The sequence below is a fragment of the Electrona antarctica genome (genome assembly GCF_951216825.1).
Source record: "Electrona antarctica genome assembly, chromosome: 1".
Lineage (NCBI taxonomy): Eukaryota > Metazoa > Chordata > Actinopteri > Myctophiformes > Myctophidae > Electrona > Electrona antarctica.
Genome location: NC_136806.1, coordinates 42,566,484 through 42,593,074, shown reverse-complemented (window position 1 = coordinate 42,593,074; position 26,591 = coordinate 42,566,484). Strand labels below are relative to the sequence as shown.

Below are 26,591 nucleotides of genomic sequence, written 5' to 3'. Positions count from 1 at the left end.
TCTGGACCCATCATTTGAAATTCATCCTTTTGCTTCTACACATTGTTGCCATGATAATCATATCATTCCTGTCCCCCCCCCCCCTCCTCCTGGCCCACGTTCCTCGTTCTCTGTCTTTGTCGTCTGACTCGCCCCGAATCAAAAGTACCCATGATGCACGGTGCCTCCACCTCCACCATTACGTCGGCCTCGACCCCAGTCACCAATGTTCCTTTCGCTGAATCTGCCTCCTCCAATCAGGTTTGGCCCTTCATGTTGTGTTTTCTCCTTTGGTAGTTTATGTAGTTTAGGGCCTTCAAACTCCTCTCGTGTCGGAGAAGATCAAATACACCTATACGACTATGATTTCACATGTGTGTTACATTCCATTCTTCACTTGTCAAAGTGACGTGAGCAAATGAAAACTTTATTTTGAGACAAAGCCTTAACCACTTCAACCACTTGGACATGCAGTATATGGTCTCATGGTAGAGAGTCGACTCTCCAATAATTAAGTTACAAATTAAGTTATAATTTATTGAATTTACTTTAACCTTCATCACAAGGATTGCCGAATGTTTCAGGTAGATATGCTAATTATCCATCATAATTTGACTCTATAGTCTCCATTCTACGATACGTTCCAGTCTTTGGAATGCGAATGTTTTGCTCTTCTGACGCTGTCGGTGTTAAACATCATGTCTGATTGAAGATTAAATATTATTCTACTTGTCTGTCTGCCTTCTCTCTTCCAGTAGACACCTCAGAGGTTCTGAGTGCAGATCCAGTGGAAATCCAGTGCGTCCCCATGGAAACCCACTTCTGTCCCGTCCCCAAACTGCTGGTAGCCGCTCCGGTGGCACTCAATTCGGTCAGTGTCTCCGGAAATCCCAGTTAAGAGTCCTTTCTCAAACCCACAAACTCCCCGCATTATCAGCAGGAGGGCACCTATCTGAATGCAGCAAACCTGTGCCTAGCCTACTGTGCACACTTCAGAGTGCTAGTGTGAACCTTATTTGGAGATACTCACTTTGGTGTCAAGGAACGTTCTTGTTGGTTCATGCAATAGTGAAGCTTTGAACCTGATTATGTTGATACAAGCCAACCATGCTGATGCATTACTATTATGGACCTGAATATCAGAATGAGCAATAGAGCCATACATGCCCACACCTTAAGAAACACCCACACACACACGCACGCACACACACACACACACACACACACACACACACACACACACACACACACACACACACACACACACACACACACACACACACACGCACACGCACACACACACACAAAGAAAACACTATTTAGACATACTGTAGAAAACCCTCTTGGGTTGGAGCCATTAATGAGGCATGAGGAAAAAAACGACCTTACACAAAATAAATCTGAAAAGCTACTCATGGAGATTCCCATCAGAAGATGGATCAGACCATGGTCAGGTCAATGACCTTTATGGTTTTCTCACTTGAGGAAAAAAATAATGTTTGTTCCATATCATGTCATGTTTACGTTGTGTTTTTTCTTCACCTGTACAGTGTACACCACTCACATTGTTCAAGGTCTATGCTCTCCTCTTACCCGATGAGGAAACAAGTTTGTTTGAATTTGTTTGTGCCTTTCATTTTTCAGTTTCCTGTCAACTTGTGTCAACACCACAAAAACAATTCAGCACACAAGCCTGTTAAGGCCAATCGTTACTAACAGGGTTCGATTTCCTTTTTAACAGAGGGGGGGTTCCTACCACTTAAGCCCTATACTAATCCCTGTAAAGATTTGTATGACAACTAAAATAGCCGGTCTACAACCTCACAACGTGCCACGATGCAATGTATTGTGAGCTTGTACATCTGCAATTTGAACTATAAATAATAATTTAGAAAATCTGCTCAAAATAGGGAAGCTATAGTTAATGTACTGAATATGCATATTTATACAAAATTGTGATATTATTAAACATTAATATAACATTTCAGAAAGAAAATCGAACCCTGAAGGTCTAAATGCCATGGAATGCCTCATGTGGAGTATCCCTTATTCAGAACTACAATTAACTTCTCAATCGAACTTCTCAGATACCTCAGCAGGAGGCATTTGTCATAATGTACACCAACAGTGTCAATGTACTTTTAACAGGGCCTGAGTTGAGAGACCTTCTAATAATGTGACTTTTAAATCTCTTATTGAAAGAGGATGACCACCTTTAGCAGCAGAAGCTGTGTTCTGTGCGTGTGTGTGACAGCTGCCATTATGAGAACTACACTTTGAGTCATGAAGTGTCTTCGTGGTTGTTTATTGGTTGTGCTGATTTGATTAATGATGACCTGTGTAGTTTCAAAAGAGATTTGTTTTTGTCCAAATATGGCTTCTTGTGCAATGCAAAGGAATGACAATCTCTGGGCGTAATTGCTAATCATGGCATAGATGGAGCATAGAGATGATTCCTTTCTTCAAGTCCTATGAGATTAAACCAAAACTGATAATCTAAAGTACGACACTTATTCATTTATATTGCTGGCACTTTTGCAAGTGATTGAAAGTGGTACAGAAATGAGGAAAAGGGTTTATATCCTGCGTTTGTGCCAATGATCTTTTCACCAAAGTCTGTATGTGCCAAGCATTGATGTGTGGAAGTAACAGACCCAGTTAATGCGATGCCTGAATTATTCCTCCAAATTAACCTTCCATTTTGAAATTTATTATGTTCACAAGACTCATGAAGGGACTAAAGCCTCCTTTATACATTATCACATGCAACAATGCATCACGTTTTCAGATTTTTATTTCAGTTATTTTTTTTGAGAGACATTGTTGTGAGAAAACCTATGAATTTGACTTAAGCGGCACACAAAATTGTATCTTGTGGCTCTTCAGGGAGAAAGTTAAGAACTTGAAAATGTCCTATTTGACTTTAAAATGTGTTGTCTTTTTCACTGATTGTGTCCTTTCTATGGAAAGTCGTCAAGACTCTAAATGCTTAAACCACAGTGGTTCAGAACTGAACTTAGAATGAGGAGATGGGAGGAGAAAATCCTAAGTGTTAGTTTAATTCTAAAGTAAAATTATCACTCAGGATTTTGCGGTGCGAGGCTGACCTTTATATTGACCTGCTGTAAAGATAGCAGACAAATATCGGAAAGTTTGGAGACACACTTGAAATGGAGATGAAATCGCCCTCAAGGTCAAGGTCAAATGTGCCTCTTTCAAGTCTCCTCAAACAACCACTGTAATAACACACTGTAATAACAGTCAAATCGTTAAAAAGACGTGTTATCTACTGTAGCGCTGTAAGAAATAAGATGTTATAGCTATAGTTTCTCCTTTGAGGCAGCTGTGCTGTCTCCTCTTTAATAATGTAAAAAACAAAATATATATACCCACAGTGAGTGGTGTGCATACGTAAATGTGTTTTAAAAACTCAGCGCATCACATATTGGGTTAATTAAATATGTTTCAAAATGTTTCAAAGCATTTCCCACAGGAAGTTCATGTTCAAGTCATGTCATTGTGTCGTGAATGTATCTAATAATGCAAAAACCCTAAATGTGCCGATCTGAGTGACCGGCATGTTGAAATGTAATGACTCACTATATACACTATTTCTAAGAGGTCACATAAATGCCATGTTGATACTGTGTTAAGATATATAAAAGTATGTGTATTGTTATATAGATTTATAATTAATGTCAATGGGTGGTGTGACTACTTTTAGAAATATCTTTGGGCAAATACGTTTTATATACATATATATTGATTAACTTAAACAGAAATGGCCCTCTCCTAATCAATGAAATGTGTGATTAGAATTTCCAGACAACTTGTTTTGTCTAAAATCCTAATAGCTCTGAAGGACTTGCACTGTCAAGCCCAGAAAACAAAAAGAATCTCCCAATATCAACTATGTTTTTCTTGACTTTTCATTCTGCCTTCACCAACTGCTGTCCAGTTGGAAATAACAAAATACTTGATGAATAAATTGTGCCTCACTCGGGGCATTCGAATTTTAAGTACACTTAGAGCGTAGTTCGCTCACGCGATTGTCATGTAGATGCTAGAAACCTTTTCCTACCATACTACCCCCCCCCCCCCCTCTCTCTCTCTATCTCTCTTCTTCCTGGTTTACTTTAGGTCCCACTGTACTTAGCCATGTTATCATGAGCTTCACTCTGTGTCCTGTCAAAATATGCTGAATGTTCCGCTCACTGTGTGCAGTGACAGGAACCTTTAGCATGGAACTTGGCCCTGAACATAGTTCTGTTTTCCAGGACGCAGGTGAAAGGACCTTACTCCTGTATCATTGTATAAAAGATGATTGTTATGTATGGGAATAACTATTAGTGCTAAAGTAATATTTCTTTTTAATTTGACATAAGAAATCAAAGCATGGGAATAGAAATCTTCATTTAATACATACAGTACCTAATAGTTTGTGTAGACTGACAAGGAAAAAAAATATTTAAAAAAACTACATTTGTATGCAATGATAGATTCATTGTTGATAACAGTTGCTATTGCTATGGCAACAAAATGACAACATGGCTACCTTTGTATTATCTTAATTGTTAACAGTAACTTATTCAGAAAGGGAATGTCTTGTTAAGTTTGTCTTGAATGCTACACGATTGAATATTTTCTACGGAAAACATAAATCCTTATAATATCCAAAGGTCCTTTGGGGAGATCAGGTGTTCATTTTGTCATTTTTTCTTGGGTCTCAATTGATTTGGTTTTCTTTGTCTTATATTGTATTTGTTTCTTTCAAAAGTAAGAATGGATGTTTGCTTTTAAAGCAAACAGCACCGTCCGGGTGGTAAAGAGGCTTTATGGACTGTTTGCAAAATGGCAAAACTTCAGCTTTATCTATGAAATCAAAGGGGACTATAGCAACATTTCATTAAGACTAAAGGGCCTTTGCTATGAGGCATACTGTATATAGAGATATGTCTCATTTCATGATTTATTACTATGATTTGATTAGCCTCTTTGGCAACAAAAGGTGGAGTTTATAAGTGTTGTAAGAGTCCATAAGCGCTCTCTTTGCCCCCAGGCCTGCCCAGCTGTGCTGGGATTGATGTCGATTCTCACTTGGGGGTGTACGAATGTGTGATATTCACCTTGTTTGCACTTATGTACATAACTATGTCAAAATATTCAAATTTATTTTGAATAAATATAGAGAAAAGAACTGATAAAAAAATCTAATGACTGTATTGTTACAGATACTGTACAAGTATACAGTTAGCATTTTAATACAGTGTAGAAAAAATGTTTTGAGGGATCTGTCTTTTCTGTTTGCTAGAGACCTACTCTTTGCAAAGCATGACATTGGCTAGCTAAAAGATGAATGGTTTGCACCTAAAGAAGCAAAATTCTTTCTTTTTTAATATATATTTATTCGATCATTTACAAATTGTTTGGTATCTGATATGATCAGTGATATGATCAGTGAATCTGTATTTTTCTTTGTTGAGTTAAAAGAAACTGGAACGTATCTGATGAACCGGTGATAAGCTCACCCTTAAATACACGAGTAAAATATCTAAAATACTGGTCCCTGGGACTAGATGAAACCTTTCTTATCTTCAGTTACATCTCCCTAGTGTTTAGTTCTATGCTGTCTGTTGAAAGGCAGCCATGGATAAAAGAACAGATATCAAGATCAGATGATAGCAGGAGGTGAATGTGCGACATCACGTGCACAACAAAGGAATCAAGTTCAAAATGATTCATTACTATTTTGTCTGTGATAGGATTTGGGGATAATCTTTACTCATTCACTGTCATTATATCCAAAAGAATAAATCTGAATTAGGATTTCACTCAAAATTGTGAACAGGAACTGGATGTCCAGTGATATCCACCCACATCCCTCAATGGTATTCTTTTTGTTCAAACTTGGACATTTGATGCTCTTTAACTGCTATTGAAGCCAATGATTTTGTTGCCATGGCACTTTGTCCTAGTGGTGGATTGACTTGAGTCTGACTGTGGTGAAATGGTTCCAGCCCTCAGACTGTAGACAACAGGAGTCTGACTGTGGTGAAATGGTTCCAGCCCTCAGACTGTAGACAACAGGAGTCTGACTGTGGTGAAATGGTTCCAGCCCTCAGACTGTAGACAACAGGAGTCTGACTGTGGTGAAATGGTTCCAGCCCTCAGACAGTAGACAACAGGAGTCTGTGTTCAGACAGTGTAAATAGTTTATCAGCTGTGCCTCTCTAGAACAATGTGCGCCCAAACACACCAGAGGTTCTCAGCTGTGCTTCTTTCACTCTGTATCCAACCATCCCTACTGTCTCAATATCATCTTAACATATCTGTGTATCAGTCATAATTCATACTGTCTAAATGAGAAAACTACCTGTGATATACAGGTTCTATGGTATGGACTAGAAATGGAGAAATGGGTCCCCTAGCTGGTACAAAGAAAACATGCACATTTGGTTGAGTTTTTATTTTGAAATCAGTTTAACCTAACCAATTTGAAATCAGTGTAGCTGTCAATCATTGTGCTTTCATTATGAAATCCTGTATTGTGTGTGTTCCTGTACTTGTTACATTTTTAATTGAATGTTTTAACACAAATTGTTTGATTTATTTATTTTTCTCTCTCACAAACTCCATGTTAACGGAACATCATTGATTTGGGTGTGTTAGCTTAAGTGCCAGACTGAAAGTCAACCATAATGGTTGACTGTTGAGGACAAAGCCATATGAAAAAACTCCTCTCTCTGCCAGGCTAGGACAAACTTGAAAGTAACTGCTTTGTTTCTTAGTTGCCTATCGTTTCACCCTATATTTTTGCTTGCTGTGCTTGTATGTGCTGCTGTGCTACATGCCAATTTATTTTGCAGTGTATGAATATTAAGGTAGGTTTCTGTGCCTATGATGACATCTGCTGTTTTTATTTCAACTTTAATAAAGCATTTAATGGTGGCCCACTGTGGTGTTTTTTTTTTCTTCTTTTCTGTGCCGGTAAAGTCAATGTGCTTCACATAAAATAAAATATCAAATAATCATGAATAGATAGAAGAGATCTATAAACATTCATATGGTTTCTGGACCACACCACATCCCGACAATAACCCGCACGCACGCACGCACGCACGCACACACACACTGGGAAAATAAGGCGTGGAATTTGGAATTGGCCTGCTTTTAAAAGATTATCTCATAGTCATCAATCTTATACATCTAAGGTCATCAGGAAGTATGGAATAATGTCAAATCTGGGCAGTGACGTAGAGTCTGTGGGGGCCGGGGGGCCAGGGCCCCCATGAGGAATTGGACCAGGTTATCTCGGCCCCCATGAGGAATTGGACCTGATTATATATTCACCTCGGTTCGTCCCGTTTGTGCCGCATCAGGTCGCGCCCGTTCGCGCAATTCTCGCTTGCATTGACTTTGTATGTAATTGCACTGCTCTAACCATCCAAGTCTGACACCTTAACACGTCTGTTTTCCTCACTGTCCGGGGCGGGGGGTGGTGGGGGGTGGACCGCGTTGCCTGTCCCCTTGTACACATGCAGATCAGGCATTGAAATGCTAATCTGGGTGCTTAACCTGCCAGGTAGGTAAGAGTATGCATGCATATACAGTAGCCTACTGCTTCTTAGTAGATTAGTATATAGGCTATACAAGTTAGCCACCGTTCCTCTTTTTATACTTTTGTATAGCCTATGTGCAATGATTAGCGCTGTGCTGAAGCAGGTGGAATCAATCTAAACGAGCAATTATCTGACATTCAGAGGTGTTGCGCACCAGCGAATATATATTCAAGCTCCAAAGTCAAACTCATAAGTTCACAATGATCATGTGGGATTACATTTCTTACCAAGAATGGGTTCAGAATCATAAAAACCCTATTAGCCTAGTAGCGGACATGTTGAGTACACCAACGTTTTATGTTAGAAATGTTTAGTATGGGTCCCCAGCATGTAGAAACTGCCGGATGCTAACTTGCATATGTTGAGCAATTTTCATAATTGGCATAATATGTGACCATACCATTAACAACCTATAGAAGGCAAAATATTCAAACTTTCATTATGCTTTATCTAGCATGTGATGTGTCAAACTAGGGGGTTGACATCATCAATTTGTGATGACGGCATTGGCCGTTTTTAGCCCAATGAGTGTTTTTTTTTGCAAAACTAATGCTTGGAATGGATTCAGCATCATGAAAACCCCCTATTTTGACATGTCACATGCTACATAAAGCATGATGAAACTTTGAATATTTTGCCTTCTATAGGTTGTAATTGGTATGGTCACATATTATGCCAATTATGAAAATTGCTCAACATATGCAAGTTAGCATCCAGCAGTTTCTACATGCTGGGGACCCATACTAAACATTTCTAACATAAAACCTTGGTGTACTCAACATGTCCGGGTTCACAATGGGGCTCTATGGGCTGGCTACTAGACTATATAGTTTGACACGTCACATGCTACTTAAAGTATAATGAAATTTAGAACATTTGGCCATTTGGTTGTTAATGTTACCCCAACTTTCAGCAGCTGTCAAAAATTCCCCTAGGGTGGCTGAATAGAAACCAATGTGGGATGTGTTAGTAGACACCTTTACAAACACATTGGTGAATTCAATTCTTGGTAAGAAATGTATTCCCAGATTTTATTAATATCCTCTGACTAATATGACCTTAACGAGTAATGCATCTTATATTCCTGATGAGTTCTGATTAGTTTGTACTGTCGCTAGTTTATTTTTTATGTTTATTTGGACACAAAATGCTGTGTAAATACACCTGATTTAGCAAGAATTGTCCCCATACAGTACAGAAAACAAGTAACATTACAAAAAAGCACATAGTGAGTTATCACAGTTATAGACGAAAGGCTTGTAAATAGTAAGTAGGCCTAATACATCATACATGAACTGAATTATGTGTAGGGTTGTAGGTGAAAAGACGAAAATACCAATCTACTAGCTCACGATGCGTTGCATTGAGACACGTTGTGAGCTTGTAGATCAGCTATTTTAGTCGTAGTATTATGGTTAAAAGTTGTTAAGATGTTACTAATTTGGCTGGGGACACATTGGAACCACCTCCTATTATACTAATAACCAATAGTGTGTGTGTGTGTGTGTGTGTGTGTGTGTGTGTGTGTGTGTGTGTGCGTGCGTGCGTGCGTGCGCGTGCAGTGAAAAGGGGAGGGTCCTAAAATGTGATGTAATTTGCATCACAGTAAAATGTTGCGCAATAATATTTCATTCAAATGCAAATGTACGGTAAATTGGAAGTTGGAAGAATGCAATGTAGTGGCACGTTGTATTTCCTATGGCATGCATTAGTATTTGTGTATGGAGAGATTTGTGCAGAGTGGTTTGGTAGAAAAAGGCTGACGGATAAAGGGCATACTCTTTGCACTCCTTTTCAATTAGGGTAGTAGGATAATCTAATTGTTACTAATTTGAATTTATTAGCCTACTAATTGTGTTAGTTATGGGTTAATCATAGTGATATGATTTTGGAAATTATGATTAGAATCCATCAACAACTTTTTTATTTATTTATATATATTTTTTTACCTGCTCACTGGGTTTCCGAGAGTGAATCAAGCAAAATAGGCTACTATACGGTATAGAGCTCTGGACCCCCAGCAGTATTGTCTTTTTGTTCAGCTGTACATTTTAGGGACATATCCAATGATGCAATATTTTGCTTATTTATACATGCAAAGTGCATGTCAGGGACATTTGGGGATTGATATTTCTCAATTGAAAATAAACAAATAATTAAATGGGGGAAAAAAGAAACTAGGCTACACACTATTATTAGCATGTTATAAAACGTGACCATATCATATTTCAGAAACAGCTTCTATATAAACTATACTATAACTGTAGTTGAATTACTACTTTAAAATGAATACTTATCAAGAACATAAAAAACGTATATTTTGAAAATAAGAAATTAAGAATTAAAAGTCAGGCCGGAAGTGTGTGTAGATCAACTTGCTGGTGACTTGATAGTGGAGCAAATCAGAGAGAGAAAAGCTCCTTGTTTATTTTTTTGCCCATGACTGTATGGGCTCAAGCCTTTGAGGGAGTGTGTAGTATTTGTGGTGCAGCCATTAACCGGACGGACTGAAACCAGACATACTGGGCCAGAACCAGGCCCTAACATCATCAGCATTGCGTTTTTGCGACACATGCGTCACACTGAATTCAGCGACCTATCGAATTATGTGATACTGTAGATAACTGTGTTGGTTAATAGTGTTGGATTGGAGGTCATTGTCAATTCTGAGGATACTTGTCAGAAATATTGCTGTTTTTTTTTTTATAGGCTTTTCTATTTTTCATCTAAGTTACCTTTGCATTGTCATTTGGCATGAGATGTTTCTTTCCTCAGAGATGATCCTTATACATTTCCCTTGGTATTTTAATTCACCGCGCTGAAACAACGATGCCCACACCACATTAATTGGCGTTTAATATTCATAGTTAGTTAATATTGCACTAAAACCGGAGTAAACTAGCTTAAAAGTTATGTAAAACGCTGAGCAACAGCGACCTCTACTGGCCACCGTATATGATAGGTTCCCAGAGTTCGTGTAACGCCCATCAGTTTGTGTATGTCTGTCTGTAAATGCAACAACCAGGGAATGACATACTCTCTGCTGCTGGAAATGACAACAATAGGAAACGTTGTGTGTTTTGGCGTGTCGGGTTTAGTTACTGATGACTCCAGACTTTAGGATCGGGTTTATTTTGAGGATTTAGCTTTTAAAAAGCTCATTGTCTCCACTGAGGATGGGACACAGTGGATGTAGCCACATGCTAACAGCGGCGAGCTAACATTAAGACCAACAACTTTGCGCTAGCTTAGCCACCTGCTAATTCCTGGACCTGGGGCGTCTGTAACCAAGTCTGGTTTTACACACCTTTTAAAGCGAAACTTGTGGAATTTTAAACCGTCGGTTGTTTGTATTCTTTTATCAATGTTGCCACAACGAGTATAGCAGACTAACCTGAGCCGTTAGCTTGTCAAGTAGCCATTTGGGTCAAGCAGAACCCAAATGAAGGAGTACAAAGTTGTTGTGTTGGGGAGTGGAGGTGTTGGGAAGTCTGCCCTCACCGTCCAGTTTGTTACTGGGACGTTCATAGAGAAATATGACCCGACCATCGAGGATTTCTACCGCAAGGAGATCGAGGTGGACTCTTCTCCCTCCGTATTGGAGATCCTGGACACAGCAGGGACGGAGCAGTTCGCCTCCATGAGAGACCTCTACATCAAGAACGGCCAGGGGTTCATCCTGGTCTACAGCCTGGTCAACCAGCAGTCCTTTCAGGTAGATAACAGAACACATGCTTGACTCTGAGTGTACCTGTACCTTTTATGAGTCCATTTGAATCCATTTGTACCCTGTATTTAAATGATCCAACTACATAATAGTTTTCATATTATAGCCCAGTAATTGACAAGAAATAATTTCCAGCATGTTCAGTTCACCCCACTCTTCCAATCCTGTTTACTCCTGCAGGACATAAGGCCAATGCGAGACCAAATAGTGCGCGTGAAGCGCTTTGAGAAGGTGCCGTTGATCCTGGTCGGGAACAAGGTGGACCTGGAGTCCGAGCGTGAGGTGGCCGGCTCGGATGGACGCGCTCTGGCCCAAGAGTGGGGCTGCCCTTTCATCGAGACGTCGGCCAAGAGCAAAACCATGGTGGACGAGTTGTTTGCAGAAATCGTCCGGCAGATGAATTACTCTACACTCCCGGAGAAACAGGAGCAGTGTTGCACAGCCTGTGTAATACAGTGAGGACTCGGTACGAGCTCTGGTCTTCTATCATGTCATGATTTCTAAAAATCAGTTATTGTGACTACACTGAGGGAACGTCTTGTTCATACTCTGCTTAGAGAAACTGCAGCCCATATCGCTGTGCTCAATAGCTGTGAAATATGACCACTGTCCTATATATATTTTGCAAGTCAGTACTATTTGACCCAGTTCTGAACTTCTGATTGGAACCTCTGGTGTATTTGAACTTGAAAATAACAGTCTGTCACAAAGAAATCTCCCTGTCCAGGGGATTAATTTCATTTTAGAAAGTTGCAAGCATGACAGATTTACCCTCCATCGATCCCCTTTTGACCTTGCTTTTTGTTAAAAACCAGTATCATTACATAAAACTCTTCAAACTGCATTAACAACAAGCCCAGCCTAATTTGAACTTGTATCCCTATCAAAAACTTTGAGAAGTACCATTAACAAATATGCACTTCTCATTAGGACCAGGGGCGCGGCATTTACATTTAGCGAGAGAGAGCTTGTATTCACAGAAGAGGGATGAGTGGGTGTGCTTTTCTGCGAGAGCCGTTGGTTTAGTCTGTTATCATGAGATCACAGGAGGAATGTGGCATGAAGAACCAAAGCTGTCTGAGCAGAGCGAAGCAGGGGTGGAGCAGAGCGAAGCAGGGGTGGAGCAGAGCGAAGCAGGGGTGGAGCAGAGCGAAGCAGGGGTGGGGAGTCTGGGGACAAGCAGAGAAGAGGCGGCTGAAATCCAGAGGCTTCATGAGCCTGATAGGAGAAGTTTGACAAAGAGAGAGAGAGGGGAAAATGTGACATCCTGAAAATCATAAATGAAATGATTTTCCAAAACAGGAAGCAGGGTTATTGTGTCATGAGAAATGCTGCCAGCTTTAATGCAGCCAAGATCCTGGACTTAATTTTATTGAATGAAACTTTATTTTAACCAATCTGAACCTGCATGGTGGAGTATGATAAAAACAATTATATTATTGCTAGTGCATATGCAGTAGTTGTAAGTGGTCTACCTAAGTAAGTGCCTATAGTGCACCAGATTGGATACTAGATATGCCACCATCTTTATTGTAGTTCAGACATTGTTGCAATTACCTCTGTCGGGAGAGGCAAAGGCACAATTATCTTTAACAATTGCCAACAAGAGAGGCGCATTTCAAATTGCCATCATCTTAGCCGTTTATATGCCTACTTATGGCAAGACTTACTGTGTATCTATCTCCCTTTCTCATAGGTGCTTCATTTTGTGAGGATCACCACCACAACCATTTCCTGTTTTGATGACCTATATGACCTGGGGCCAACTTCTGTTTGACCCCTATGATAAAATACCACTGGCAGTGTTTCAGCTAGATGGATGGTTTATGACTTTCTACCACAAACCGTCATACAGCCCAGCAGCCTTGTGGGTCTGTCCTATTTTTGATATCTTGACTGTAAAAAGCACATTCTGCTGCGAACATCATGGCCTTTGTAATGACCCTGGTTGCAGCTCTCCTTCATAGCGTAAAAGACAGACCGATGCAGGTGTGTCCGAAGAATGACCATCTGTCAATTGCAACTATTTTCATTTAAAGTTGGAAGTACAACTAAACGAGTAAGAGTGTTCTTGGGGCGGCGGCTTCTTTTCAAAGCTGCTCAATCATATGCTCGATTCATTTACTTGTGTCATAATTTCTTGAATTTGCTGTCTAATTTTAAATCTGCATTTCACAGCGGTGAAATGTTGAATTCTAAGCATGCATACCTCTGTGAGTTTTGAAACCGTTAACCACAATAATGCGCTGCACCACAGGTAATCAATACTTTACCGCTCGCCTTTCTTGGTGTCATTTTGAAAACCTAGTCAAGAAAATTACATTGAACGTTATACAGACTGTGGGCTGTGAACTGTAGTTGTGTTTGTGCGTCAGTCATACTTTCAAGATTTTATGTTTGTAGGTCACCTGGAAGCAGCACAACTCTTACAGAAGTATGCATGCTGAAAATGTAAAATGTTCTACTAAAGTAAATTAAGACTTGTAAGTGGTGAAGAGAAGCCATTTTAAATGTCCTATACCTGAATTCTGTCAAACCACATATTTTGTTACTTATACAAGCCTAAATCACTTGTTTGCAAGTTGGACCTTTTCAGTAATCAGTCAGTAATTACTGTATATACTGTTTATAAAAGTTGTTGCAGTAATGGTCAAAATGGTGGATGTGCCTCCTGAGATGATGATTTATAAAATGACCAAAGTGGTGCACAGTGGCTGTCGTAGCTGCAGATTCCTGGGCAGTAAACTATCCCAGCTGCAATGTGGTTTGATCAAAATTCTGGCCCTTTTAATACATTTTAACATTGTATTTTCATATTTTGTTTTCTTCTCTCATGATAACCTATTTATTAAAAACTAATGACAGGAAGAGCCAATTTTAAACATTTTTTTTTACTAGCTTTTTGTTCTTTTACTTTTGTGTCATTTCAGGATAAATAATGTTTTTGAAGCTGAGAAATTAACAGAGCCTTAAATCATTTCTCTTTCACCCTGGTCTCTTGTGATTTTTGTTCTTGTCACTAAGATGAGCAGCAGTCATTAATGGTTGCTGTGTAACATCCGTCTGATCTGGGATCATTTTGGTTTAAAAGAGCAGATTAACCACTTGAACCCTGGATTCTGGTGAGATCATTAGACAAAAATAGACATCTACAAGGTCGCACGTGACCTTGTAGATTTACACAGCCTGTATATCATGTAGAGCAGTCCTACTGTACTGTACTGATTCTTAAGTAGAATTTTGATGTATTTGTATTTGACAACTTGAGTTACTAGTTACTTTGTAGATTTGTATTAATACGACACAAATTATTTAAAAACACATTTGAAATACATACATGCATAATGATGTACTTTCAGTACATTTTCATACCAATACTTTAGTATTTTTACTCAAGTAAATTTTGATTTCCAGACTTGTAATAGAGTAGTTATTGCATATATTGATACCTTTACTTACAAATGTGAGTACTTTTTCCACCACTGGTGTAGAGTGAAATCAGTGTACCAAGTACAGTTGGGACAATATTTTACTAAGAATAAGAGGAAGTGGTTAATGGGCTGATTGGGCTCATTCCAGCTGGTTTGAGAGCAGGTGTAACTGCAGCATTCCTTGGTCCGTGCCTCAATGACAACTATGGGTCTGTACCCTGCCAGTTCCACTACTTCTACAAACACACACACACACAATTGCAGACAGCAAATTATTTAACTTAACCTTTGGCCTGACTCACACCTTTACAACAGATTGATGTATGCTTGTTGTATGAGATGTATAGCTGATGCAAGCTCGCAATGCATTTCCAATGGGAGTCACATGGTTTGACACAACATTTGTGTTGTATGAGGGGGGCAGTCGAAACACAGCCGAAAGCCATACAACACAAATGTGTCAAACCATGTGACTCCTATTGGAAATGCATTGCGAGCTTACATCAGCTATACATCTCATACAACAAGCATGCATCAATGTTGTATGCTAGATGTAAAGGTGTGAGTCGGGCCTAAGTGTGTGCTTTGGAGAAAGAAACGTATGGACAGTGATCATAATAGTAATCTATACTACCTTTAATTTTAGCCACAGGAAATCATAAAATAACCAGTTTTGTGGAATTTGCAGTCTGTTGTAAAAAAAAGTGTCTGCATCTATGTCAGTGTAGTTTCATATAGTTTATCAGATCCACTCCACCCTTCTATGTCAGTGTAGTACTTACTATATAGTTATCAGATCTACTCCACCCTTCTATGTCAGTGTAGTACTTACTATATAGTTATCAGATCTACTCCACCCTTCACATCTCACCAGTCACCAACTGCCACTATTAAAGACAAAACAGAATGGTGGTGCACAACAGCAGCAAATAGTCTGCTCACGTTGGATTTGTTATATTCAGTTGTTTCTGCTGCTGCAGTTTTTAAGTTGTGGACCTGTGGTTATTCCAGTTCATTTTAAATATTCAAAATCTATTGTTTCATTAATTAGCGACATTTGAGAAATTCCAAGGCAATTATGCACCTTATTATTTTGACAAATGTCATCGTTAAGAGACATTTTAGAAGGGACAGATAAAATTGCCCCTGAACAGCAGGATTATAGCCACACCAATAGATGGCAGTATGTGCATTATTATTCATGATGTCATCGTCATCGTTTTCAAGCAACGCGGAAGTAGAAGCTGCAGGATCAGTGCAGGATCTTTGCAGGATGGTGTGCTTCACTATGATGAAGTGAGGTTGTCTGTTTTGTCAACAACATCAGAAAGCTGTTCAGACATGAAGACCATATTTGTTACTGTTGGGACGACATGTTTTGATGAACTTATTAGTAGTATCACGTCTTCTGACGCTGTTCAAGTGAGTAGTACCTAGGCTAGTATGCTACACGACAGTAGTTTGGTCTCAGACAATCCACACATAGTCAGAAATAAATCTAACTTGTTTCGTAGAGAAATTAAGAATGGATGATAAATAGGACATATTCTTTAATTAAGTGTTGACAACTTGGTAGAAAGATCGTAATTAAACATTTTGGACAAACACACTTTCTTGATTAATTGATTACAGGACCACAATGGAAACAAGCCCCTTTAACAATCATTGTAAAATCGTACCTCTGTACTATTTGCAAACTGTATTCAATCAAAAATCAATGAAAAAAATGAGGGTGAGGCGAGCATTCCGGTTACCACTGAGAATGGCCATGTGAATGAACCACTATTAAGATTTTGTCATGTTTATGGTGTTTTTATTCATATTGTTCTCCTCACTGACAGGCCCTGAAAGCTCATGGTTACGAGCGCTTAGTTCTTCAGGTTGGACGAGGTTCGGTTCTCCCAACCCCTGAGACTTGTCCAGATGTCCAACTAGAGGCGTTTCGCTTCAAAGACTCCATAGCTGAAGACATCAAGTGTGCTGATCTGGTCATCAGCCATGCTGGTATGTAAAACAATACGATTATCCATCTACATGTTTCAAATAGGTTTCAAATACTGTACTGGCAACTGTCCAAAGATAACACAGATCTGTTTTGGATTATTTACAAACATAGACTAGAGTAAATAAATAGCCAAGTCAAGTGTAAGTGTGTGTGTGTGTGTGTTGCCAGGATTGTATCTTAATACATTACAATTTAGACATTATCCCAGACACTCTTATCCAGAGCAATTTCAAAGTGTGAAATCAGTTTATATGGCTTCATCATCAGCCAACAACAAACAGGGTAATCGGTCAAGTCATTAGAGTGCCACGAAAACATACAAGTTGTACAAATAGCTAGGATAGCAGGTAGACATCAAATCTATTATCGGAATAACATACAGGAAACAGCATTATGTGATCAAATTACCAACATAACTAGGAACTATCTAAATGGGCAACAAGTATTGATACAAGGAAATAAGGAGTGAGGTGCAGTATGAAGAGATAAGTTTTCAGACACATTTTTCATACTTCTCTAGCTCTAAATCTTTTATTATAATTATTATGTTTTCTTAGGGGCTGGTAGCTGCCTGGAAGCCCTCGGTGCAGGAAAGCCCCTGCTGGTGGTCGTGAACGATGGGCTGATGGACAACCACCAGATGGAGTTGGCCAGACAGCTGCACAAAGACTCCCACTTACTGTACTGCACCTGCAGGTGTGTATTTTCCTCATTCACCTGGTATTGAGAATCTGCTGTGAGACCCCACTGACAAAATGTCACTAACTGACTTATTTCTTTCCTTCTGAAATGTTTCAGCACCCTCACAGCAACCATGAACACCATGGACCTGTCCGTTCTCCAGCCATTTGTACCTGGACAGCCGAAGTACTTTGCCAATTTCTTAGACAGGGCCCTTGGTGTTCAATGATTCTCCTTCTCAATTTAACTTCAAATGTATTGTCACATCACAGGTTTGTAGGTGTAAAAGACTGTGAAATGACTTTCTGTATACACCATTGAAGTCTCTTTCCTTAAAGGGCCACTTCACCCCTTTTGCAACCAGATCTTATTTTAATGATGTTTGGGAGACGAGAAGCACTTTCCTGAGGTTTTTATGTGGGTAATATGTGTTTAGATATTTCAGTATTTCAAAGTGTCCATGGGCTCCATGATGTCATGGACAATGGGCTCACTTACTTCCTGGACAACATGTTGTCTCAGTAAGACAGCCCTCCCCCCTATCCACAAGGAGCCGTGGACCAAAGCATTATGGGGATTGTAGTCCAGCAAGGAAGTGAGCCCAGTGTCCGAGCATAGACATGGTAACGCCCCGCCTGCCTCTGATTGGCCTACCGACACCATAGACCGACTACCGGCCTTACCAGAGTTTCCTCCGAGGTGGGTAGCTCTATGCTGGATAGTCTGATGCGAGGTTACTCCTTGGTGGGAAATAAACAAGTAAATAAGTACAATTTACAATTTAGGCATTTAGCAGACGCTCTTAATCCAGAGCGACTTACATTAGGCAGGAACAAAGTATGGGAATACATCACATATATAAAATGCATTTATCAAGAAACATGCGTAAGCTAAGAACGTAACTAGAACATATCTATATAATGACACTATACATATTAACTATACATATATACTATACTATGCTATACATATGTAGGCTACTATGATGTGCTATGACTATATACAATGCAATTATTGTGCTGTCTACATGACATGCTATAAGTCTGTTTCAAATGCTATCTAAGTCTAAAAAGTGCTATCTAAGGGGGTAGGATAAGTGCTATGGGCCATGATGGAGTCTGAAAAGGTGGGTCTTCAGACTACGGCGGAAGATTGGGAGTGATGCCGCAGTTCTGACTGCAACGTACGATATAATACGATATAGTACGATATAATACAAGAGAATGACAGCTTGGCACGCGCGACAGTAACTTTTATTTTTGTTGAAGAGGAAAACTAATATTCTTTATGCTGTTTATTTTACATAGATGTGTAAAGTGTAAACTTGAAACATTATTGTACTGTAAAAAGGTCTCTTTTCCCTTGATTTTTATCTTTTTTAGTATAACTATAATTAGATTAATACACGATAATCAACACTAACACTTTAATTAGAACACATCCAAATTAAATCATACAATGTGCGTGTTCAATCAATCAAAGCAAACGGCATAAACAATATTAGTTTGCCTCTTCTACAAAATTAAAAGTTACTGTCGCGCGTGCCAAGCTGCCATTCTCTTGTACTTATTTGCCACCACGGAGTAACCTCCAATCAGAGGCAGGCGGGGCGTTACCATGTCTATGCTCAGACGTAGAATAGAGGGTATGCGTGTGACATCATCATCAAACCCGGAAGTTATGCAGGAATGCCTACTGAGTGTCAAAAAACTACTTTCTGGCCTTGACAGCCCATGCATCCAAACAGCGAAGTCCTATCTGATTGCATTAAACAACGTTAAACAATGTTAAACTCACTTTGCATGTTGCTTTGCCACTCGATTTGCCACTCGATGTTCCATTCACTTTAAGCATGCGCATACCCTCTATAGATATACGCATGTCCATGACATCATGGAGCCCATGGACACTTTGAGATATCTAAAAACACATATTACCCACATAAAAACCCCAGGAAAGTGTGTCTTGTCTCCCAAAGATCATTAAAATAAGATCTTGTTGCAAAAGGGGTGAAGTGGCCCTTTAAGAGACGTAAGTATATATACTATGTATATAAAGGAGAATGAGAATAAATAATGTATTTTATTTGTAGTGCTAATGTGATCTATTTTCAACTCAACTACATTTTTATTTAACATGACAAAATCAACCAAAGTGCTGCACATGTTAAAAGAAAACAAAGGGCAAACAATATAAACATACATTAAAGACATAAACAGGCATTAGAAAGCAAGAAGCAAACAGTGCAATATAAACAGACATTTACAGGCAATATAAAAAGGCACAAAGGACGAGGAGAAAAAAATAAGTCATTAGCGGGGATTTAAAAATATCTATCGACTGGGCGGCTCTGATATGTAGGCAAACTATTCCAGAGCCTGGGAGCAGCCGCCGCAAATGCCCGGTCACCCTTAGTTCTTTTGGTGGTTGCTAGCACATTCAGCTGTAGCTGATCGGCCGACCTTAAAGCTCTGGGTGGGTTGTAGTTGGAAATGAGATCAGCAAGGGACGATTAAATTAGATATTTTGTTTTTGCATTGTATTAGCCTTCTAATTTATTTTATTTTGAAATGTAATTAAATGTGAATTACGGAAGGACAACGATTGGTTGTGTTCTCATTTCTGCATTGCAATTTGATTTCAAAACAAGTCAAGTGTGAAAGGACATATCCATTCTGGGTCATTTGAGTCAAGAGGCAGTCTGAGATGAAAACAAATACCTTGTTTGTTCAGTTGAGCTCTGCAAGCAGAAGAAGCAAAGTTCAAAGGACCACAGTCATCAAACCACAATGAAATGGAGGTCGACATCTGTTTTTTCCTGACCTTTTGACATGGTAAGGGAAGATGCAGCTTTCTGAAGACCCAGTGACGGTGTTCCCAGTCTATTCTTACCAGAGATTCCGGCTCCTTTGAATTCTTTGAATGATGTTCATCTACATTAAACATGGAGGTTAGCTACAGCATCTCTTGATTGATTACCTTGTGTACAGTATGTTTTACTGTTCTTGTTTCTAGCACTAATGTGTTTTGATGTTTCCAATGGCTCTCATCCATGGGGAACAGATAACCAGGTGTTTCTCGCCCATCCCAATTGTCCCCTGGTCCTGTTGCTTCAGTACATGAGAACTAAACTTGGCATTCCAGATTCAGGTAGGGAAACTGAGTTTGTCATGTGGATGATGAAGAGGCAGGCTGTGTTGGTGGTACTGTATAATGAAAAAGCCTAACATTAGACACCGTAACTGTTTTGGTTAGATCTTCATAAGTCCTGTTTTTTGAGTCTTTTGTTGACTTTTTAGCAACGCAGTTACTACCAGTCCGGAATATTTTCATTTCATGTGCAATTTATTTACTGTCACATTATTGGATAGAATGTGTTTCATTCATTTTCTAGACAATATCTTAAGGACTAGAAGGAATATTTAGTCTGTTTTGGAGTGGAGGGTCACTGGATGCTTCCATTAAATATTTCACACTGTTCAACTTCAGAGGTGTCTGCTTACATCTGCTGCTTTCTGCCATAGCTGCCTCAAGGGAGGTTTAACTGTTGACATGTGAAGACAAATGTACTGTATACTTTGTTGCATGACAGCTTTTAATAAACAACTGATAATGTGTTGATTGTATGAAAATCAGTTGGTTTTGGCGAGTGACACAACTCACACAATGAAGTATAAATTATTCTTAAGGGCTATCATCATTACCACTCATTACTGCTAAGATTACTGGAGCTGACTGATGGCTTTAATGGTATAATTAGTGTGACCACAGTAAAGCTATCATTTGTACCTAGCGCTCTGCCCCTCCCATCCCTGCATCCTTGTTTGTTGCAGTGTTACCTGAGGAGTGTCACTGGCAAGCACTTGATGAATCCACTCAATCCAGCATGCTTGTACATTTTAGATATATGGAAGTGTCTTTGTCAGTCATGCTCTGTAGTACTGTTTTATGCTGGGTAAATCTCTCTCTAACATTTTGAAACATGCTACCTTGCTCTGTGTGTGTGTGTGTGTGTGTGTGTGTGTGTGTGTGTGTGTGTGTGTGTGTGTGTGTGTGTGTGTGTGTGTGTGTGTGTGTGTGTGTGTGTGTGTGTGTGTGTGTGTGTGTGTGTGTGTGTGTGTGTGTGTGTGTGTGTGTTTCAGTGCTGGTGGATCTGTGTGATGAACAAGGTACTCTGAAACGACTCTTCCTGTCCCAGCAGCCCCAGGATTATGGCAGTAAATTACTTCCAGACAGGGCTTCATTCTTTTTCTGCACTGTCAACAGTAAGCAGCGCACACGTCATTCATAGATGTTATTGAACATCTATGTTGTTGATTTTATTCTATTCTGTGGTCACAATGCAAAGATTCCCTTTAATTCTGACCTAAATAGATAATTATACATTAAGTCTTAATTATCTCTAATTCTTTAGGAATTATTTTGGAGACAAACCAATGTTACTGATATTTGAGCAGTGTTAGACTGCATGGTTTGAGCAGAGGAGACAGACATTTCTATAGATAGCTCTGAAATAGTTTGTTGATCTGATCAGGAAACCCAGAGGACGGTGCTTATGTTTCCATCAGCCCACTGGTGGCTGACCCAGACCCTGCGTTACTTGGTAACTAACTATGTTTAAAAGTTCCGCTTGTTCATTTGTGTGTTGTTGGTACAACACTGTATACACGTTTGTTGGCGTTCCTCATATAATAACTGTGTGCATAATGCATTATACATGTTTTGTCAGACATACTGCAGTCACAGGTTAAAATCCTGGAGAAGGCTCGCCTACGACAGCTGTCCTCTCAACAGCACCAAAACCACAGAGTCAGCATGAAGCCGGCCCAGATCCATTACACACAGCCTGTGAGTTAAGGTTTTTGTTGTGTGCATGTCTAAAGTTGATTAAATTTCAAGGGAAATTAAAGTCGTTTTTGACTATTTATCCTTTCCTTTTTATATATTTATTATACTAGACTAGTATTAGGGTTTTGCTGCACAATATAATTTAGATCATATGGACTGTTTATTCAGTGGTATCACTGTTTATAGTTGGTATTGCTCATGTGGTGATTAGATTAGATGCCCTTTATTATCCACAAGGGAAAATTGTTTTGCTCGGGTCAATGCATACATTCAAGACAAGACAATACAATACATAGGCGGGGTATTGCTGCTATGAAATGAAGCAACATTTGTTTAAATTATGGGCTAACAGTCTAAAATCCCTACCCTCATTTACAATGGTATTGATTTACAAAAGTAAAATAACAATAAAAAACAAACAAATCCTAAGCTGAATTAAACTGAAATGTTTCAATTATTATTGGTAGCAAAAAGCCATACAGTTAGATAAAATACGCTACAAGCAGTGTCAGCAGAAGACAAGTGGAAAGGTTTCATTTTCAAACGATTGCTATAGCGCCCCCCTTTGGCCAATTGGAGTAAGACTGGTTTCAGTGCTATTTGGCATGACTCTACCATACTGTAAAGTTTCATAAACATGTGATGCTGCATGTATGTATTAGGGGCAGAAGAAGAATTTTCATAAAACTGCAATTTTCATTGTCTGATAAAACCATTTTTTCAATTAAAAAAATGTGCTCCTGTGCATTTTGATCAAATATCCTGGGAGGAGATAGATTTGAACTGTTTTTCATATAATTCAAAATGGTGTGTGATCTAAAGGTCAGAGGTCAAAGGTCCCCATACCACATTTGTTCCTTGTGAGGAGCCGCATATGTGTATTGAAATTTTATTGCTGGCAGTCAAACGGTTCACGAGCTATGCCTGTTCAAAGTTTGAATTTTCAATTGATCGCTGTAGCGCCACCCTTTGGCCAATAGAAATTATTTATAATTAAAAATAGTGGGTGATCTAAAGGTCCGATGTCAAATACAAAAGTTGGCAGAATACAAAAGTTGTTCGTCATGAGGAGATTTTCAATTGAGTGCTGTAGAGCGTCGCAGTCCCGCCCCCTACCATGGCCCAGGAAATGAATCCCAATGCATTTTTCCCATAGACATTTCAAAAAGTATTTATTTAAAGACGGTTACGCCGCGGACAAAGCCAACTCGAGTCGTGACAACTCATGACAACACAAACAATATTTTGGACCAAACAAATAATTACAAATAAGAAAAACAACAAAAAAGTGTTGTAACCTGCTGTTTTTTTTCTTCTTTCTAATTATTTGTTCGGCCCAAAAAAATTAGTTTGTTGTCATGATTTGTCACGACTCGAGTTGGCTTTGTCCGCGGCGTTAAACGTCTTTAAATAAATACTTTCTGAAATGTCTGAGGAAAATGAACGGAGAATCATTTCCTGGGCCATGGTAGGGGGCGGGACTGCGACGCTCTATAGCGCCACCCTATTACCATATTGACAAGTTTCGCGAAAACCGACTGCACGGTTAAGCCAGAACTGCTATTTTTGGCAGAAGAAACAGAAGAAAAATCCAGACAAATACAATAAGGGAAGTCCCTTCGGGCTTGGTCCCTTAAATATATTATTAATATTAATGCAAGCCCACTTTATTGTTTGTTATTATTGTTTGGTTATAGTATGGTCCCTTCGGGCTTGGTCCCTTAAATATATTATTAATATTAATGCAAGTCCACTTTATTGTCTCCACCAGGCCGAAGGCATGGGGAGAGAGTATGTTTTGCACTCCGTCCGTGTGTCCGTCCGTCCGTCCGTGTGTCCGTCTGTGAACAGCTAATCTCTGGCACCGTTGGCTTGATCGCAGCCATACTCTGCACACACACTCCCTGAATGCCAGAGCTGAACCTCTGCCCCAAAGTTTTCACATTGGCCTGTTATAGCGCCACCAGGAGGCCGCTTTGTGCAAAACAAATGTTTTGACAGTACACCTACAGATTTTGTCCAAACATTACGCAAATTGGTACACAGTCTCTCTAGAGCCATTCAACGAAACCGGTCTTAAATTTTTCAGACTCCATCCTGATTGGCTAAGATTGGCTTCCAAAGTTCGCAGGAGTGCTCTGTTTCAAACAGAATGCTGCAAATCATGAACACATGGTGTGATTTCCGTGAAATTTTGCACGCACATTCCCACTAGGTCGAGGAAGAAATGCCACTTCAATATTTTCAACTCAGCCTCATGGTGGCGCTATAACTGGCCGATTTGTGTTTTACCTATAACTGCACCGATCTGTGTAAAACCATGTATGCACACTCCCTAGAGGCAAAGGAAAAACCTTTGCCTGGAATTTTTCACATCTGCTCTTTATAGCGCCACCAGGAGGCCGACATATGTAAAACACATTTTCTAATATTACTCCTTCAGATTTTATCCAAATGTCACGCAAATCGGTACACATGCTCTCCATAGTCATGTGATCATGTGATTTGTTTGATTTCTCATAATTATCCATCCTGATTGCCTACGATTGGCTTCTAAAGTTTTCAGGAGTAACACACACACACACACACACACACACACACACACACACACACACACACACACACACACACACACACACACACACACACACACACACACACACACGTTTATATTACTCCTAAACATTTTGCCAAACATCACACACAATCCTATCCTCCTGGTGGAGACCTGTGCCCAGAAGGGCACTTTTTCTAGTTGTAATTGTTATCCTACAATCTCTTGACTCCTGCAGGCTATGCAGCGTCACAGTCGAGCTGGCACTGATGATGAACCACAGAAACCCATTTCAAACAGAAGAAATCCAAAATAATGGGGACATCTTGTATAAATAACGGATTTAGGCTGATTAAAACTTCATTATATAAACCTACCCTTTTGCCTCTCTTATTAATTTAAATACTGTAATACTTATTTTCAATATTTAGTATGTTGTAAGCTTTCATGTTTTAATATCCCGGCCTGGTGGAGATCTGTATTTCCTAGTATTTAGCTCATCTGTTTTGCATGAAACTATCCTAGGAGAAGGAGGGAGACCCGCACACTGCCACTTGCTGGTTCAAGAGCTTTTTATTTAATGTCCACAATATGCCATGCATGAAACTATCCTGAAACATGATACAGACATTGCAAGAATCAAGGTTGTCTTAATTGGTACAACTTCTGTGCAGGTGCAAGTGTTTTGCTCAATATACATTATAGCAACATAAATAATAGTGTCGTTTTAACCCTTGTTTTTATATAAAATAAAGGATTTTTTCTACTTCAACTGGACAGAGCTGTCTTGGACCCTCTTTTAAGTTCGCCACCTAATACCTCCTTCCACAGTGAAATTGACTCAAGGTATAGAACTTTTTAACTCTTTGAGAGTTTCAAGGATTTCTATATAGTTTGTAGACTTCTCTATGGCAGAATGGCGTTTTTGAATGATTTATTGAAAATTCTCTGTTGTGAATGTGTGACAACGAAAGACCTTCAGAGAAAGCTTGACTTGTCTGCTTCCAGGAAAAAAATGAACTGAGTTGATAAAATGTTTAGTTCTTGTGTTGGAAGCCATTTAAAAGAGCCTGCATTTACACTGTTTCTGTTTCTAGGACAACCAAAAAAAGTTATGCCCGGTTGAAGTTTTATTTTCTAAATAACTTTTTTTCTGCTGGGCATACATAGCCATGCAATATCTCATTTTAAAGGGTGAGTTGTCTAGTTCAATTAAAATAAAATAAAAAGTTTCTCACATGTACCACTGTAGATATTTTGCCATCTATAAATAGCATGGTCAGTCATGATCAATCTGACCTATCCAGCTAAAAGTCCCCATAGCTCTGAAATTGGAACATCATATAAACTCAATTCTTTTTTGGGGTAAAATTAGACATTCTAACGCACATTTTGATATATACCATGTTTACATAGTCTTACCAGTACCTTGTCTATTCATGCATGTATCTCAAAAACCTGTTATGAAGAAACACAGTTTTGATAAAAAACACATCCAAGGACATTGTTTTGATATGACTTGGTGCCCATGATATGTATCAAAATATAGACTTGAATGTATACTGTATTATAAAAAAGAAATTGAGTTATTACCATCTACCGTTACAGAGTAAATCACAGTTGAAACTTGCTTAGTCATATACAATAAACCTCACAATAGTGAACAAAATAGTCATGACAGGTCTAACTCATTGTAAAAGCGTCTTTTATTTTTTACGACTACTAACATAATAAAATGATAAATATT

General features: G+C 39.1%; 4 protein-coding genes across 12 annotated transcripts in view; all 4 read left to right on the top strand.

Moving 5' to 3' along the window:
- The window catches only part of mbnl3 (muscleblind-like splicing regulator 3), a 25,393-nt gene extending 24,495 nt beyond the window's left edge, over positions 1-898 (top strand). For 4 of the 7 annotated variants that reach the window (XM_079503842.1, XM_079503840.1, XM_079503836.1 and 1 more), the window contains 2 exons: positions 146-240; positions 735-872. In XM_079503842.1, the coding sequence (XP_079359968.1) occupies positions 146-240; positions 735-737 (98 nt within the window). In that variant the 3' untranslated portion in view covers positions 738-872. Of the gene's footprint in view, positions 1-145; positions 241-734 lie in introns of all 7 variants that reach the window. The other 3 variants (XM_079503841.1, XM_079503839.1, XM_079503838.1) reach the window with 2 other exon arrangements.
- Positions 899-10,556: 9,658 nt separating this feature from the next.
- Positions 10,557-14,313, top strand: rap2c (RAP2C, member of RAS oncogene family). Its single transcript, XM_079514082.1, has 3 exons — positions 10,557-11,313; positions 11,506-11,791; positions 13,022-14,313. Exons 1-2 carry the CDS (start codon positions 11,041-11,043, stop codon positions 11,782-11,784), a joined length of 552 nt encoding a protein of 183 aa, XP_079370208.1. The 5' UTR covers positions 10,557-11,040; the 3' UTR covers positions 11,785-11,791; positions 13,022-14,313.
- A 1,632-nt stretch (positions 14,314-15,945) lies between these two features.
- Positions 15,946-19,533, top strand: LOC306928839 (UDP-N-acetylglucosamine transferase subunit ALG13). The gene is made up of 4 exons (XM_079509111.1): positions 15,946-16,178; positions 16,598-16,760; positions 17,319-17,457; positions 17,560-19,533. The coding sequence occupies exons 1-4, from the start codon at positions 16,098-16,100 to the stop codon at positions 17,669-17,671; spliced, it is 495 nt and encodes a 164-aa protein (XP_079365237.1). The 5' UTR covers positions 15,946-16,097; the 3' UTR covers positions 17,672-19,533.
- A 650-nt stretch (positions 19,534-20,183) lies between these two features.
- cUnhxorf65 (chromosome Un CXorf65 homolog) lies at positions 20,184-25,218 on the top strand. 3 transcript variants are annotated; one of them, XM_079509124.1, is made up of 6 exons: positions 20,184-20,392; positions 20,506-20,592; positions 21,585-21,707; positions 21,977-22,045; positions 22,172-22,290; positions 25,083-25,218. In XM_079509124.1, exons 1-6 carry the CDS (start codon positions 20,365-20,367, stop codon positions 25,158-25,160), a joined length of 504 nt encoding a protein of 167 aa, XP_079365250.1. In that variant the 5' UTR covers positions 20,184-20,364; the 3' UTR covers positions 25,161-25,218. The 3 variants fall into 3 exon arrangements, with proteins under 3 accessions (XP_079365250.1, XP_079365251.1, XP_079365249.1); XM_079509125.1 differs by having other exon boundaries at positions 20,184-20,592; positions 21,612-21,707; XM_079509123.1 differs by having other exon boundaries at positions 20,184-20,592.
- Positions 25,219-26,591: the final 1,373 nt, after the last annotated feature.